The following is an 18,114-nucleotide window of genomic DNA, read 5'->3' on the forward strand; positions in this document are numbered from 1 at the left end:
TCATTTGCCTGAGAGGAGAAAGAAGGTGTGTGCGTGCGTGTGTGTGTGTGTGTGTGTGTGAGTGAGAGAGAGAGAGCGAGAAAGAGAGAGAGAGAGATTCAATCCAGCTGGGCGTGTGGACGTTTCTGTTGCAGGATGGGAGAGATATAATGAAGTAGCTTAGGGAAGGCTAATGGGTAATGTTGGGGTGCTAAGGGAGTGTGCAAGGGGGCTGTTTAAATGAGAAGGGATCTGTTCATGAGGGCTGAGCTGAGAGGGTGAAGCTTCCATAGAGTTTCATATTTTAAAAACCTAAAATGTTTGTGTTTGGGTGGGTGGGTGGAAAAGATTTTAACACCCCTGCATTTTTTCTCAGACGTCCAATTGAAATACCCCTGCCTTACTCTCAGCTGCACTGTTTTTGGATCCCAGTTGAAGGCTGTATATCTTACAAGGTTGTATAATCTTAGAAGGGGGTGTGGCTGTGACTGTCACGAAGGGACCCTGCACTTCTGGATTTGCCACTACACTACTGTTTAGGCATACGGTTACTAAATCCACAGACTAAAGTTACCTAAGTGCCCCACTGGTGCCACTACTTTTTGTTGTTTTATCATCATCATCATCATGCTTTCTGAAGAACATATCATTTGGTCTGGTTTTCCTCTTATTCACTTGCTCAGTTTTTAGAAACAGTTAACACACATAGCAACACAAGTTACATAAAAAGATGAACCACAGAAGAAAATCTCCAAGCATTTTTCTAACAGCTGAAATTGCTCAAGTGTTATCTATATTCAAATCTCAGCCTCTCCCTGAACAAAGTAGCATACACTACAGTCTTCCCAGGTTATGTCTCATAACCCATCTAAAATATGTACACTGGCTACAGAATAAGCAACTTTATTCTGTTAACAAAGAACTGATAGCTTACTTACTAATACTTTTGAATGATTAGATTTTTCTACTGCCACCATCTCCCCCCTGATGAGCGTCTGAAAGAGGTTTCTCCTCCCCCCCACCCCTTTTTCTGTAATAAAAGACTACTTTAGAGTCCATGGAAGTGTTTCAAAAGTGGCCACCTCAAGGAAGCAAGCATTGCTTCTAATTATATTTATTCATATATCCTGCATTACCCATATTACTTACGTTCCATGAAATAGGGGCCAGGTTCAATTCGCCATACAATTTGCCCTTTCTGTGTTCCTGTCACACCACGGTTCTTGGAATCCCAGAAGTTTGCTGGTGAGTTCTCATCTGAAAGACAGAAGGATTTTCTTCTCCATAAAAATATTACATGGAATAATGCAACTTGATGTCAGGGAAGCTGCCCATGCAGCATAACGAGTAGAATGTAACCTCAGCTATGTCCGTTGCAGGTTGTGAGAAATAAAATCACTTTCTTTTCAAGTGCACCTTTGTATCACTACCTGCCACATGAAAATTTCTAAAAAGGATTTAAGTTCTACATATTAGTGCAGGGGTGTAGAACCTCAGGCCCAGGGGCCAAATCTGCCACTCTGGGGGTCCCTAGAAGGCCACACCCACTTCCCCGGTTCTACTCCCTTTTCCCCCAACCACCCATCATTTGGTGGTTCCCAGCATTTGTGCAGTTTTTCCCCCATTCTAAAAGGCTGAAATGCCTCTCCTAAGGCTAAGTTACTGGCAGTCAGAACTATAAGGTGCAATCCTATGCATGTTTAGAGGGGGAACAGTTATGCTGGCTAGGGAACGCTGGGAGTTGGTGGACTTTTTCCCCTCTAAACATGCATAGGATTGCAACCTTACGCTAAAATATGCTGGTATTTTTTGCATTTTGGTCCTGCCTCTTATGCCTTTGGCCTCATCCACCACTGGAATGCAGACTCCAAGAGCTTCTCCAAAATGGAATTCTGCCCTTTGGCTGAAAGAGGTTCTGCACCCATGTATTAATGTGTTTGTGTGTGTTTTACATATCTTAAATGTAAGATAAATAGAAAAGTTTCACACAGGGTATTTTACTTTCTCTCTTAAAACAAAGTAAGATAAGCTTACAACTAAAACAGTCTTTGACATTCAATCATCTATGTCTTTGTGTAGATACTAAGCTGTCCTGGCACCTTACCCTTGGGAAAAACATATTTTCTATTGCTTTCCCCTAACGAGTTCAAAAGCTGGGGATGGGAATAGACTGGTAAACAAGCAGGACTAGTAGGGAGTGAAAATACCTCACTGCATGGCTAAAGGGTACATAGTGAGGTTTTGTGACCAAGTCCACATCCTGTTGGTATGTCTTTGTGCTTTGTTATGGAGTTTCATCCAATAAAATGTCAGTTCAGGTAAGGCTTCTCCAATTGCCAGTACTCAGCATTCAAAATGGACAGGGAGGAGTGTACACACACACAGGAGTAGGCAAGAAATATACACGAGTAGAAATTTGTATGTAAAAATGCAGAGGGTAAACTTAATATCCAAGAACTCTTAAGATGGCTTTGATAAAGACTGTGCTTGATACTTTTGCTAAAATAGGTAGCTGCTGCATGTATGCATATGCTTTAGAATGTGGCGGAGAGGACTTTACAAATGCTTTGTTACATCCGCTTTACATGGAAATTATTACCTCCTGTGCACAGAACCTTGAGAATTTTCCTATCCTTTATCTTCCCCATGGTTATTCTTGATGAGCTATTGCTATGAGTTCTAGGAATGCAGCTCCAAGCGTTTGTTCAGAGCAAGAGCAATGATATCAACTGCTGGAGCACCAGGGTAACTGACAGACTTTCTTCTTGCTCTGGCAAGTCAATGAGGTGATGACAAGGCTTTCAAGCTTTACTACTGTTTGTGCCAGATTAGCATAGAAGAAATCAGTGGGGAAAAGAATCAAGCAGAGGCTGAATATTTATTACCTTTTATTTGATGTGGTTCCGTAATGCTAGCAGTTTAAATGGTGACACTTACTTGCAAGATTGTTTGCATTTTAATTAAAAAGCTAAAGGTTGCATTTCAGCTTGCTGAATATCTTTTGTTAAATGTGTTTTACAAATTAAACCTATGTAGTTAGAGGTAAGCACCACTAAATTCAATGGCGCTTACTCCAAGGTAACTATGCATTGGATTACAGTCATCCTCCATAAACTTAATTGTGCGATTTTATTACTGGTGTCTTTATTAATTGGTGTCTTTGTTTTGGATGTCTGTATTTTGTGATGGGAGTTTTTAACCAGAGTGTTAGCTCATTTGAATATAAGTAACAGCAAAAGTAGGATCTCTTTCTCTCTTTCCTGGGGATGTGACTACGGATGCTCCTTGGGGGTGCGGCCAGGGGGGCTGTCATGATGAGCTCCCACACTTCAAAATTTACCACTACACCACTGGTTATTGAAATTAGTGGTTAATTAATTAGTGGTTTCAACTGGTTATTGAAATTAATTAAATTAGACCCTTTAGCTTTGGCAGGACTTGGGGACAATCTATACTTACATTTCCCCCCACTTCCAATAAGGTTTCACCGCTCGTCTTTCACGCTACGCAAATTCTTCAGATGCAGATGTGTGCCCCAATCATGTCTAAACCAGGATACGGTGTAATTTAAAGTGCCAAAGAGGTATGCTGGTAGGGAGTGCAGAATGATATCCCACCTGCTGGGAGAAAAGCACCTATGGGCAGGGAATGCAGGTAGGAAACTGGGGAGCATTCAACACATGAACACACACCTGTGCATTTGAAGAGGTCTACCACTACTGCCACATAGACTTTGGGCCTATATGCAGGGTGTGGCCAAACTACATGGAAAGGTAGTTGTTTTGAATTTGACCTGAGAAAGAATACATTTCTGCCATATCTTTGAAGCTGGCTAGGAAAACCTTCAGGGATCCCTGAAGCCCTACCATTAGGAGAATGAAGCAACTGCCTCAAGTGGCAGATGCTGGGAGGCAGTGGCAACTGCAGGCTGTTCCTCCTGAGTACCCTTGCCATTCCCCTCTGTTGCAGGACAGAGCTATGTATGTCACATGACCTGACCCAGGCACCCAAAACTAGACTACCACCTTAGGTATAGTGGAAGATGCTATCCCATCACTAGTACTGAAGATTCAACTGACAATCCAGTTGGCTTCTGTAGGTGGAATGGGTGGAGGAGACACCATCTTGCTCTTTCCCTCAGGCAGCCAAGTATCTTGGGCTGGGTGCCCAATCTATATGTCTGTAAGTAAAATGGTTTGCTATAATTATAAAAGACAAATCCGTCTCCATTGCTCCCTCATTCAAAAGAAAGCAGATCTTGTAAATACTGCCCTGAACCTTCCCACCTTTCTGGAGGGAGGGAAATACAGAACAGTATATAGGTATCATTTACGACCCTCAGCTGGGGCAGCTGAAGTTATAACTCTATGCCAGGAAACATCAGGATTAGCGATCATAGCGCAGACTTCTGTCCAGTTGTGCAAAATTACCAACCAGAAAATGCAGTTAGGCATCACGCTGCATAAGAGCTCAATAACTTGGTTTCAGCTGTACCCTAATGGGACAACAGTAGCTAAATGCAGTTTGAACCAGGTCTTCCAAATAAAACATATTGTAGAAATAACCATCACAATAGAATTAAAGCAACGAGACAGTAGTTTAGGCCCTAGCCACTAATCCATTTACATTGGAGTAATCGAGGTTCACCTGGCCTTGAATGTGTAATTTCAAACTCAAATGAGAGCTATGTGCTCTAGTTACAGGTCTTTAGGTAAGACTCCTAACTGGGCATGGTTGCTTCTTATATGCAAATCACTGCATCCAAATGCTTGAGGGAATTCAGAACATGCCCACACACCTCTATGTGCAGCCTCTTTCCCAAGAGCGCCACTTTTCCTTATCTTGATCACTGGAATTAACAGGAGAGTTAATTCTTTTCCCACATATACAGGAGAGTCCCAAGAGTAAAAGCACCAGAAGAAGTCATGTCTCTGCTACATCTGTGGCAAAATCTCCTCTGACTTTAATAAAGCTATGATTTCACCTTTCCGTGAAGCGGGAAGCCCCCTTCAGATGCAAATAGATTGCTGCCTCATCATTTCATCAAAGGTTGCAAGCTTCAGCTGACATGGCTCTCTCTTTTTTTCTTCTAACCAGCTGGAATTGTAAACTGGGATTTGAACTTGAAGTTGCCAGCTATATACACAACTAAAGGGTCAAATACCGTCCACTTATTAGCATTAAGTCATGATGGAAGCAGCCACAAAGGCTGCAGAAGGGCAAGTTACCAAGCATTATGTATCCTGCTGCATCCAAGGAGGAAGTCAAATTTATGAGCTTTTCACATCATGCTCATTTTGTTACAATCTTCAGGGAAAGAGGTTTCCTAAAAGCAACCCCATTTCAATAGTCATCATATAGTAAGGACAAAACAGCAACAAATCTATACTTTTGATGATTGGGGGAGGAGGGGGGAGGGAAGAATACTCCCCAAACTCATTTTATGAACTAAACTAAATTATTCCCTGTTAGTCTGTTGTAGCAAAAACAACAAAGAGTCAAGTAACACCTTAAAGACGAACAAATTTAACATGGCGCAAACTTTTGTGGAGTTCACTTCATCAGATGCAAAAAGCATTATCCTAAGTTGCAAGTAAGTTGCGGGGGAGGGGGGAAGAATCGTGAACAATGAGGTCAGAGGGAAATTAAATGCAGTAAGTACAGACAGTGATAATTACCTTATTAATGGGGGCTAGAATATGAAACCATGGCTTAAAGTTGGCTTCAGTATGCAGCCATTACTGAGTTAATAGGTATTAACCCGAAGGCCAAACTTTAGGAGCTCTACAAAAGCATCTGTGGTATTTCCCACCCTCTTGCTCCTCCTCTGTCTGTACTTCATCCTGTTCCCCTGCATCCTATGGATGAAACTGAAGTTTTGCTTGCTGTCTCAGGATTGGGAAGATGGTCATGTAGAGGAACAGAGTGGAAAGCTTTCTCACCAATTTGGAGTTTTTATAGAAAGAGACTCAATCTCTAGTCTGACAACTGGCAAAGCTAGAGAAGAGTTTTTAATCTAATTTTAAAAAAAACCTTTTTATTCATTTTGTGTGGTTGTTCTTTTTAATAGAGAGTCATATGATCAGGACAGTAAGGGGAGGTGAGCTGATGAAGTATCAAACTTATTGCTCTAAATAAGAATTTTTAATCTCAAAGGGTTTGTTCATTGGACAATACTTTTTCTAACAATCACACTGCAGAAAATATCTTGCTTTTTACTCAAGGTTGGACAGTTCAATACATTTAAAACAGCCCCATCTGCTATATAGAGATATTTCTACTGATCAACGTTACAGGGTTGTTGTAAGGATTACAGTAAGATAAATGTACATGGTGCACTTTAAACACTTGGGAAGTTTCCACACTAGGCCTTTAGTGTGAAATTGGCACACTTTGTTCATTCATTTTTTACAGGGCATCCACACAACACCATTGTCCAATCACATCATCCTGTATTTTCCCTGTAGTTCTTCCATCTTTTCTCAGGTTGCAGAAAGACCAACTTTTTTCAGAAGATGGAAGAGTGGCACAATGCCCATAGGTGTAGATGTTTTTAGGACTACTCTTCCATCTTTTAAAAAAAAGTATTATTATTTCATTTATTTCATTTCTATACCACCCAATAGCGGAAGCTCGCTCTCTCTCTCTCTCTCTCTCTCTCTCTCTCTCTTATTTATCTTACTGAAAAATGGCAGGGTTTCAACATGGGCAGTGATTTATCAGGAAAGTGAACCTATCACAACTTAGCATATCTTAGAGGAGGCACTGTTTTATGACTCCATTTAATATTTTTTAAATCAATTAGTGCTAAAATGCTTTTCTGGCTATATATATACATTAATGAAACCAGGATAGTACTATAACACCATAATACTGTAATGTTAATTTAAATAATATTTTTAAAAACCTTTCCAGTCACTACCAATAACGATGCTACTAAAATGGTGGTGATATCAGAATTTTGTTATAGCATTAAGATTATTGCATTGTGGTGTTATAGTGCAACACCTGTCTTTCATTTAAATATATATAAAAAATGGAAAAGCATTTTAGGGCTAATTAAAAGAATGATTAAAAATAGGGTAATAAAATGGCATCCTCCACCAGGGAATGTGTGCTGAGCTTCAAATGGCTTCACCACAGCAGCCTTGTCACGTCCACTGGTATAGACGGAACATAGTACACACAGAAAAAATTTAATACTTCCAATAGTGTCGAAAGTCAATTGCAATTCCACTTGTAGCTTCCAATAGAAGAACAACTATTGGATGGCACTAGGAGATAGACCATCTGGAAGCAGTCCAAATATTGTTATAATTACATATGACCAATAAGGCACCATTTGGCCAGCCCCATATCTGCCTTGTAAAACATTTTTTCATGGATGTCCTGCTGATATCTCACACTGAAGACTTTTTTCATCCAAATCTTCCCTCATCCCACATTTCTCTTATTACAGATATTGATAACACCCTTCTGATGGAAGTGGCAGTAAATGCACAGCATTGAGGTCATCAGCCAGGATCCAAAGAACCGCACAACAACTTCCACTGCCCACAAACTGTAGGTTTCTATTTCTTAAACTACACCCCCCCCCTTGTGTTGCCAAGTAAACAAGTACTTATATAGCATTTTCGGTGTTTTGATAGCACCTTGATGGCTTTTATTGGGCCATCACCCTGCCTCATTCATTGAATTTTACTTAGGGTCCAGACAATGTCTTCTACTCATACCCCTCTGGTGTTTTCTCACAACTTCTCCCATCATTTTTCTTACCATAGAAAATCCATTATAGAAAAAAGGACAGAATTGCTGCATCATGCCTTTATTTATTTAAGTAAGTAAGTAAGTAAGTAAGTAAGTAATTTTATGGCCTGCAGCACTAGGAGCCCTCTTGTCTGGAAGCAACTCCAAAAGTCTCCATTTTGCATGGAAAGGTGAGCTAGCGCAGGTCTGGTCACAAAGGGCAAAAAAGCTGCAAACGTACCATTAGCTCTCCTCTATTACCATGGACACAGGAATGGTTTCACCCTCTATTCACAGGACCTCTGGTTCCACATGGTTCCAATTTAATAGAAGCCTCGCTATATAACTATTGATTGGCTTCGTAGAGCCCTAAAGGGAAAAGGCACTGTGCATGAAGTACTACAGTACATTATATTAAAGCCAGTCACCTACAAGCCCCTCCCTCCCTTGTTAATCAAACTGAGGACAATTGTATTTCTCTTGTTTGTGCCTGGGAAGCACCCACCTAGGACCATCCCTTTTTCTTTGGTAAGGTGTTCAGCACCCAACTCTACAACTGCCTGGACACATCAGCTTGCTTGCTTTCTGTATTCCTGAAATGCACCCCCTTCCCCCTGCTGTTATTCCCTCAAGCCATCCCCTTCCCTTCCCCAAGCTTGGAAGCTCCTGACTGGTGTGTGCTCCTTCTCCTGTTTACACATTGAGCCTAAGTAGGATAGGCAATCCTTTCTCTCCTCCTCACTAATTCTATTTTCTTGCCTTGTTCTCAGTCCTACTGTAACTACCCCCTTATTCCCTCTTCTCATCCAAGCTGAAGCTATGCTGTATAGTGACACCACCAACCCACAAACCCTCTTTCTTTCCCTTTCTCTCACCTGTGAAAGCTTCATAATACTTATATTTAACCAGTTAATTGGAGTTTTATTTTTCTTTCAATAAAAAACACTTATTTTCTGGAAAGGTTCTGACTTGTCTTCATTGCTCCTCAAGTACATTATGAAGGCACTCCTTTGCCCAGGCTAAATGATCTCAGTTATGCATGCTTGGCTCCCCGTGTTTTGGCTACAACATGCTAGTTTTCAACCAGTTTTTCTAGATAGACAGCAGTCCAGCAGAATGAAGTCAGAGTCACGCCGGGAAAGGTTTCCCAGCATGACATTTGAGGAAAATGCCCGCCAGCATTCATGTTACAGAAGTGCTTATTCCCCAAACATGGAGAAGTAGTTTACAGACACGTTTAGAGATGCATGTCCTAAGCATCCCTGGCAATACTTGTCCCATGGCAAAGTACTTTGGATGCCACAAAGACTTCCAAAAGTGGTTGATAAAAGCACAAGGATCTCCTACTCAACAACAAAAAAGATTTTTTTAAAAATCCCATGTCGTAGGTTATATATATATATATATATATATATATATGGGGGGGGGGTGCGTGTGAATATATCTATATCTATATCTATATCTATATATGAGGTGGCCCTTATCCATGTACAGTATATATCACTGCTGGAACTTATTAGTAATGCCAGATAACAACAATGGTAGTCTACACAATGACCCTATTGCTGCTGATTTACCTTTTTAAAAAATTCTCAGAGAAAAATGCATAAAAACATATAAAGAGATCGCACAGAAAACTACAAAAACTTTTAAAACAAATAATAGTGATGAAGAAAAATGCACTGCTTAATGTCTTCTCATGTCACCTTTCTTACCAGGTGGATGGGCAAAAACAACAGAGGGAACATGAAGAACGTGGCACACAGAATTGCGTCTTCTGATGGTGTCCAGATCCATTTTCAAACATGTTTCCACCTCCAGGTCAGGGCTGGATACATGAATTCCAACTCAGCACCACTAACACGTGGTGAAATGATAAAGATAAACCATACCACTTTGAAGTTGACATGATCCAACTAAAGATCCAACTTCTAATTCCCAATGACTTCACTGGAAGAGAGCTACACATATGCACAATTCTGTCATCAAAATCAATGGAGCTTCAAAGTATTTCCATTTGTTCAAATCACAACCAAGGATTTTGATGCACTGCTTTGAAAACCCTGAGCCTGCAACTTGATGGAAAGCTTGGAGATGCATTCCAAGAGTTTTCTTGTTTTGATAAATAAAGCCAACAGCACTCGTATTAAAATCCATAAAAATACTGGGCAAGCCACTTTGCATACATACAGCATACTGGATATAGGTCCTTACCTCCTTACACGGATGGTTTTAATTTTGACAGCTGAAAAGATACATACATTTGTTCTGTTAATAGTGTTTCCTGGAGGCACCAATACAATGACACAGTTTTTAGTTCAGTGGCTTGTCTACATAATTTAAAGTTATGAAACAAGAGCACTTTGCGTTTACATCTGTCTGAAATACTTAAAAATAATCCAAAAGGGCACTAACACACTTCCACACATCTAATGACTTCAAGTATCCTCCTTTTTCTGAGCATCTTGACAAATGTCAACATATTTAACTACAAAAGCTCCCCTTACATTAAAAAAACAGGTGACAGAGGGATGGGGAATAAGCTTTTAAGAACTCAAAGCATACTGTAGTCAGCTGAACCTACTCTTTTAATTTCAGATATTAAGACATTTGAATTCTGTCTACACTTTTTGGCTATGGAAACAATTTAGATGGTTGGGTTTTTTTAATCACTTAACCGCAGCAAATCTATTGATGCTACACTTTCCAACAGAATTAAGCCATTTTAACAGCATGGTTTATATACTTTAGAGCTGCAATCCTATACACTTACCTGGGAGCACATCCCATTGACTCAAGGGACATCTTAGTAGACATGCATAGGACTGCACTGTAAGTTTGCCTTTGGCCATGCCACACTTCATTGCTGCTTTCTCATTTTACCTGACTTATCCCATAGGGGATATTATTATATACCTTTGTTCAATTTCACATCAGTTGAATAATCCAGAGATGTTCTAACAACGGGGGTTCTTCTATAAGGTTTCTGTTACCCATATGCCAATTCTTCTCTCCATTTTAAATAAAGCTGTCTTCTTGAAAGAGGGAGTTCTTGGATACTGTGCTGCACCATCCCTGGTATTATCATGAGTTCACTTGAGAAGTACTTCTGCATCTTCCATCTTCTGTTTGTTGTTAGATGGGAAGTTTTTAAAGAAGGCTCTCAGTATACTAAAGAGTTATATTGCTTCTACTAGCTACCCCACCCAGAGAGTTAACTACCTTCTGTGCTCTGAGCAAGTGCTTATCTGGGTTCAAACATATATAAAGTATTTTGTCCTTCAGATTAAGTTATTTGCAGCCACTACCCTTTGGAGGGTACAGGATGCAAAGTCTCCATCCTTCGTCAGCTTCCTTCCTTTACTGTTTTCCATGGGAGAATTCTGAACAGCTAATCCCACCTCAGTGCAGTCTGAGATAAACGGAACACTTCTATAACCTCGAAACAACAAGTGATTTAGTCATAGAAACAAACACATGAACCATTGATCTCTAATATTTGTTGCATCACTGCTTTGACATCAGTGAAATGCCATAATAAAGCCTGACATTCTGACTTCATTGGCTGCAAAATTTCCCTATAGTTAGTAAAAAAAGAAAAGTTAAAAAAAAGCCAAAAAAAAGCGCAAAGGTAGACAAATGAAAGGAACATGGTGGTTGGAGTCTACTACCAGCCACCCAATCAAGGAGAAGATGAGGATGAAACTTTTGAAAGCAAATTGCCAAGGTTTCAAGGAAGCATGATGTAGTAGAAATGGGGGACTTCAATTTTCCTGGAATTTGTTGGGAGACAAATACTGCAAAACAGGGCCCCTCCAGGAAATTCCTGACTTGTGTGGCGGATAACTTCCTCCTACAGAAAGTAGAGGAAGGAACTAGAGGATCTGCTATCCTTGACTTGATCCAAACCAGCAGAGATGACTCAGTGGATAAAGTAACAGTTACAGGAACTCTGGGGGAAAGCGACCATGTTATACATGAGTTCTTGGTTCTAAAGGAAGCAAAAGCCAAGTGTAGCCAAACACGTACCCTGGGTTTTAGGAAAGCCAATTTTAATAAACTCAGAACAATGATCAGTAAGGTCCCATCGCAAGCGACTCTAACAAGAAAAGGAGTCCAAGATGGGTGGGAGCTTTTGAAAAAAGAAATTCTCAAGGCACAATTACAAACAATTCCAACAAGAAAAAAAGGCAGAAGACAGAAGAAGGAGCCAATGTGGCTTCACAAAAAGCTTAGAGATGACCTGAAAACAAAAAGGGACACATATAGGAAGTGGAAGGCCAAGCAACAAAGGAAGAGTACAGGCAGGTAGCACAGAATTGCAGGGATGGCGTCAGGAAGGCTAAAGCTGAGAATGAGCTGAGGTTAGCGAGGGATGCTAAAAGCAACAAAAAGGCTTTCTTCAGATACGTGCATAGTAAAAGACAGAGGAAAGAAATGGTGGTTCAGCTATTAAAGAAGGATGGCAAAATGATAACAGAAGTGCTCAACTCCTACTTTGGCTCAGTCTTCTCCGAAAAGAGGGTCTATGACCCCCTTGGCAAAGGCGAAGTACAGGCTGAAGGGGCAGGATTGCAGCTTGAGATCGACAGACATATGGTCAAGGAACACCTAATTACTTTGAATGAGTTCAAATCTCAAGGGCCAGATGAACTGCACCCTAAAGTAATAAAGGAACTGGCAGAAGAACTCTCAGAACCACTGTCTATTCTCTTTCAGAAATCATGGAGGACGGGGGAAGTGCCAGATGACTGGAGGAGGGCTAATGTTGTCCCTATCTTCAAAAAGGAGGAACCTGGGAACTACAGACCAGTCAGTCTGACATCAATCCCTGGGAAAATTCTGGAGCAGATGATAAAGCAATCCATCCGTAAGCACCTTGAAAACAATGCAGTGATGACTCAAAGCCAACATGGATTTGTCAAGAACAAATTCTGCCAGACTAATCTGATCTCATTTCTTGATCAAGTAACCTCCCTTGTGGACTGTGGGAATGCTGTGGACATCATATACCTCGACTTTAGCAATCTTTCGACAAAGTACCCCATGATATCCTAATGAGCAAACTAGCTCAAAGTGGGCTAGGTGAAACAACAATCAGGTGGATCCACAGTTGGCTACAGTATTGGACTCAAAGAGTGCTTATGAATGGGATCTTCTCAAACTGTGGAGAAGTAACGAGTGGGGTACCGCAGGGCTCAGTCCTGGGCCCAGTGCTCTGATGTGGCCCATTTGTGAACCGCCCAGAGAGCTTCGGCTATTTGGCAGTATAGAAAATAAATAAATAAATAAATAAATAAATGTGGCTGCAAAAAAGGCAAATGCTCTTTTGGGCTGCATTAATAGAAGTATAGCTTCCAAATCCCGGGAAGTACTAGCTCCCCTCTACTCAGCACTGGTTAGGCCTCATCTAGAGTACTGTGTCCAATTCTGTGCGCCACACTTTAAGAAGGATGCAGACAAACTGGAGAGGGTTCAGAGGAGGGCCACGAAGATTATCAGGGGACTGGAAACAAAGCCCTATGAGGAGAGACTGAAAGAACTAGGCATGTTTACCTTGAGAAGACTGAGGGGAGATATGATAGTGCTATTGCAGTACTTGAAAGGTTGTCACAGAGAGGAAGGCCAGGATCTCTTCTTGATCATCCCAGAGTGCAGGACATGGAATAATGGGCTCAAGATACAGGAAGCCAGATTCCAGCTGAACATCAGGAAAAACTTCCTGACTGTTAGAGCAATATGACAATGGAACCAATTCCCTAGGGAAGGAGTGGGCTCTCCCACACTGGAAGAATTCAAGACATAGCTGGACAGCCATCTGTCAGAGATGCTTTGACTTAGATTCCTGCATTGAGCAGTGGGTTGGATTCGATGGTCTTATAGGCCCCTTCCAACCCTACCATTCTATGTTTCTATGAAAAGAAATTAAAATCTATGCCTTTATTACTTTTATTAGGCCAACTTATAGGTCACAAAAATGTGCAAGCTTCTGTGATCTCTCAAAATCGTAATAATAGCTTTTTTGCATATAGAAATGATGACTGAGGAAGATCACTGGTAAAAATGCATTTGGCAATTTAAGTCTGACTTTGGGTGCATCTACACAAGGTTTTTATTGTGAAATCCCCTGCCCCATTCCTGGACAAGGATAGCTTGGCCACTGTAGTACAGGTGCTAGTAACCTCAAGACAGGATTACTGCAATGCACTCTGTGTGGGGCTGTCCTTAAGGCTGCTCTGAACGCTGGAGCTAGTGCAGAATGCTGCAGCTCTGCTTTCATCAGGAGCTGCCCCTTTTCAGCATGCAACTCCTTTGCTGAGGGAACTGCAGTGGCTGCCTATTCACTTTTGGGCCAGATTTAAGTTTTGGTACTAGTGTATAATGCCCTAAACAACATGGGACCAGGATACCTGAGAGCGCGCCTTCTCCCTTATCAACCTGCCTGGTCACTGAGGGCATCAGAAGGCATGCTCCTGGTGGTTCTGCATGGATCTATGGCCTCATTGGAGTCCACCCAGAGAAGAGCCTTCAGTGTGGTGGCCCCTTTCTATGGAAACCCCTGCCTCTGGAGATCAGGCAGACACCAACATTGTATTGTTTTCAGTGCCTCCTGAAAATATCTTTATTTCTTTCCTTTTTAAAATAATTTTTATTGTGGTTTTAACAAAACCAAACAAATCAAGGCCGGGGGGCGAGGGGGAGAAGAAAAACAAAAACAAAAAATTATATGCATGAAAATTTCAATATTCCATTAAGCAGAACTTTCTACAAAAGACTGGAGATTATGCATAAGCTTCAACAAAAGCAGATAAAACATCTGTATATTTGTCCATTCTCAAGTGGTGCCTATATACCACCCGTTCAAATCTTGATAGCCTTGTTAGGTCCTCAGTCCATTGCATTAAAGGAAGTGAGCATGTATCCTTCCAGTTTTGTAATATCAGTCTTTTGGCTGTCAAAAGGGCTTGGAAAAACCATTTGCGCTGACCGCACGTTAACTTCCAGGAAACCAGTAAATAGTTTAGGAGGACAATGTATATCATTAAATATTAAACAGTGTTCCAACACAAAGTTTATCCATATTACAACCTCCTCCCAAAAGGAGGCAACTGTTGGGCACTGCCAAAACATAGTTGAAAGAAGCATCAGGTATATTATGCGAACAATTATGCGAATTAGGCAAACCCTTATTAAGTAGATACTGTGGAGTCCAATACACCTGAAATAAGATTTTTTGCTGAATAAGACATAGCCTAAGATCCATTGATATTCAAGTACAGAAGCTAAAACCACGATCCATTGATTAAGCAAAATGGGGCGATCCAGTTCTCTATTCCATTCCTTGTCTTAGACCGTGAATATCGTATTTATTTACAGATAATAAGTATTTATATAAAGGAATCGTGGGCTGATACAGCCACTGCAAGTGTTTCCAATAACAATGGAGACTCTGAAGCTGGAAAAGTGGCTGGACCAAATCCAGATTCTAACAAATATTACAACTGCAAGTATTACCATTCAGCCATGATGTCAGGGTGGAAACTGAGTCCAGAGAGCCTCAGAGCAGTTCAGATTCTGAGGAGGAACAGCTATCCATGGGAGAGGGGCTAGCTCATCCCTCACAGGCTCAGCACCTGGCAGAGATTCCTCCTGCCAGCATTCCAGAGATAGATAGTGACCCAGGTAGTGAATGTGGGAGGGGGGCTTTTTAGATGCTCGACGCAGACGCAAAGAGCGACGAGCGATGGAGGGCGCGGAAAGGAGGCGTAGCGCCCGTTTGGCATACAAGCAACGGCCGCCTCCCATGGACCCAAGGGAAAGAGGGAGGATCTCTCCCTAGCCCATAAGTTCTGGGTCTTCAAGTGACTCTCTTTCAAATGGGAATCAACTGACTACTTGAAGCTTAGGCTACCCTGCTGTTCCTTGCTTTACTTGCTGGTGATTAGCATCTGAAAGAGTCATTAAGTTGTAAAAGGATTAATGCTTTGAAAAGAAATCCTTTCATGTGTGTCTTGAGTTGGCTATTGGAATCTACTGGGAGAAGCCGCCAGAGCACTCCTGACATGTAGCAGGTAAATCGTATTTGGCAGGCAAGTCAGAAGATGACAAAAACTGATAATCAGGACCCAATAATTGATCCAGGATAAAAATCAACTTATCATCCAAGTCCACCACAAAAAAAATTTTCCCCAGTTTTTAAATCTGGATTCCCCCGTGGAGTCAATTGAGCATGAGAAAATGGATCAAACTGTAATTGACGTGACATTATATGCCACACCTCTCTAACAGCCAGAATTGTGGGTGGGGTGGAGTTATTCATTCTGATATGCTGGGGACCTAATGCCATCCATTTAGAAAGAGGGTCCAGACAGAAAGATTCCAGAACTGACGATGGTGGAAAATCTAATTGGACTGGAAAAGACCAAAATTTAGTGCAGGTCAACAAATAGGCTCCGTGGTATAAAGCAAGGTCCGGAAAACCAAACCCACCTCCTTTATTTGGAAGTTGTAGCCGTTTCAAAGATATTCGTAGTGGGGAGAACCCCCCCACACACAAAATTATGAAACAAAGCATTGAGTTTTTGAAAATATTTGCCAGGAATAAGTAGAGGAATTGTACGTATAATGTGTTCTTTATTTCAAGATGCCTTTCTTGATTGACTAGCCACAGTTTTTATTGGTGCTGTTTCTAAAAACATTTTTATGGTGTTTTTTAATATTTAATTGTTCACCGCTCTGGAATTTGTTTAGATGTGGAGCAGTATATAAACAAACAAATTAATTCACAGAATTTTACAAGGGATGCTGTCTTCCATTTCTAACCTTCCCGTATTTTTCCAGCACTTCTTTTGTGGTAAGAAAATACATTTATTAAGGAGGGGAAAATGGAATAGCTGCATTAAAACCTAACTTGTTTCTGAACTATTTTGGCTACTGGAATTTGAAATTCTTTTTTCCTGTGAAATTCTTGGCAATTAACAAAAACTAAATATGAAAAGCTACAATATAAAACAAAAGGCCACTTTCTCTAGAAAAGTTGGATATACCAGGAGAAAGAAATCAACAGGGATACCACTCCTCAGCAAGCAAATCATATCCTGTACATTGTTTTCAAGGGGGAAATTAAGATGAATTCATCATAAATTCCTTGCCAAGTATATGAAAACAGTAAGAAAATGACCTCACAATTATTTCCTTTTCTGGATGCTTATTCAGAAAAAGAGCATCTTTTACAATTAACTTCATTTTTCATCGGTCTATATATTAACCAATTGCTTGGGAAAAATATTCTGAATTTCTGAAGAATTAACTACAAAAGAGGACCAGAATTTTTTTTAACAAATATTATTGCTCCCTCTTTGCTGCCTTGTAACATTTTTTATATTACTGTATCTCAGACTCTTAAAACAACTGATTCTTAATTTGATCAGCAGATCTATAGCTTGATACATATGTAATACAGAGGCCTGGTTCATAGGTAACAACAAACCATGTTTTGCTCTGGTATGAGAACAAAACAGGGTATGGATCCAAACCTTGCCCTACCAGTGTGCGGAAGGTAACTTTTGCTGATTCACCGCTGCTGCAGCATCAACACCACCTTTTCTACTGTTCTGCAGCCTTCAATGACTGGAAGGAGGAAGGTGAAGTCTGAATCCGTCCCTATGGTTTGTACACCACAGTTGGATACCTCCTATGGACATAATGCTAAACCATAGTTTAGCATCATGTGCATGAGCTTGCCCTTGCCCTCTTCTCCTCTGACATAGCCACGAGGAGATCTGAAGCATTTGCCTCCTCGTTTAAACTAACTGCAGTTTGTAGCTTTGTCTGAACAGAGAACTCAGGTTCGTTTTAACTATGGTTTATCCAAATCAGCCAGTATCAGAAACTATGGTTTGATTTTGGCTTTTTCAAAAAAAAACCCCAAACCCTAGTTTAAACCAGGGATGGGGAACATTCAGCCTGTGGGGCAAATTAGGCCCATAAGGCCTCCCCACCTGGCCTGCAGAGGCCCTGGTGCTGGTGGAGGCCCAAGATCACTCTCCTTGCTTTGAGCGTGCAGAGCAAGTGATCCGAGTGTGGAGGAAAACTTTGAACTTTCATTGCTTCTTTGGTTGTATTAATATGTAATGGCAATTATTTGATTTGATGCATCTTAGCTTAGCAGAGTGGCTGGGTGACCAGTCAGATGGGCGATTAATAAATTTAATAAATAAATAAATAAATAAATGGGCTATCCTTTTGAAAAAGGCTGAACAAGTGCATGAAGGGAAATTGCTAGGGTACTGAGGTTTTGATTAAGAAGTCAAATTCATTCTTTCAAATTTAATTCTTTCAAATTCACTCTTTTATATTTTAAAAAGCTAAGGCAATGAAGGAGCACAA

General features: G+C 40.8%; 1 protein-coding gene across 8 annotated transcripts in view; it reads right to left on the bottom strand.

Moving 5' to 3' along the window:
- Positions 1-18,114, bottom strand: part of HECW2 (HECT, C2 and WW domain containing E3 ubiquitin protein ligase 2) — a 264,005-nt gene that overhangs the window by 130,396 nt on the left and 115,495 nt on the right. For 7 of the 8 annotated variants that reach the window (XR_014785285.1, XR_014785282.1, XR_014785281.1 and 4 more), the window contains one exon: positions 1,129-1,236. Coding sequence is in view for 5 of the 8 variants with exons in the window: in XM_084816460.1 (XP_084672586.1) it covers positions 1,129-1,236 (108 nt within the window). In the remaining 3 variants the exon portion in view is untranslated. Of the gene's footprint in view, positions 1-1,128; positions 1,237-4,004; positions 4,180-18,114 lie in introns of those variants that run through there. The other variant, XM_084816494.1, reaches the window with a different exon arrangement.

The sequence above is a fragment of the Heloderma suspectum genome, chromosome 1 (genome assembly GCF_057233095.1).
Source record: "Heloderma suspectum isolate Gila_16-S chromosome 1, 16-S_ref, whole genome shotgun sequence".
Taxonomy (NCBI): Eukaryota; Metazoa; Chordata; class Lepidosauria; order Squamata; family Helodermatidae; genus Heloderma; species Heloderma suspectum.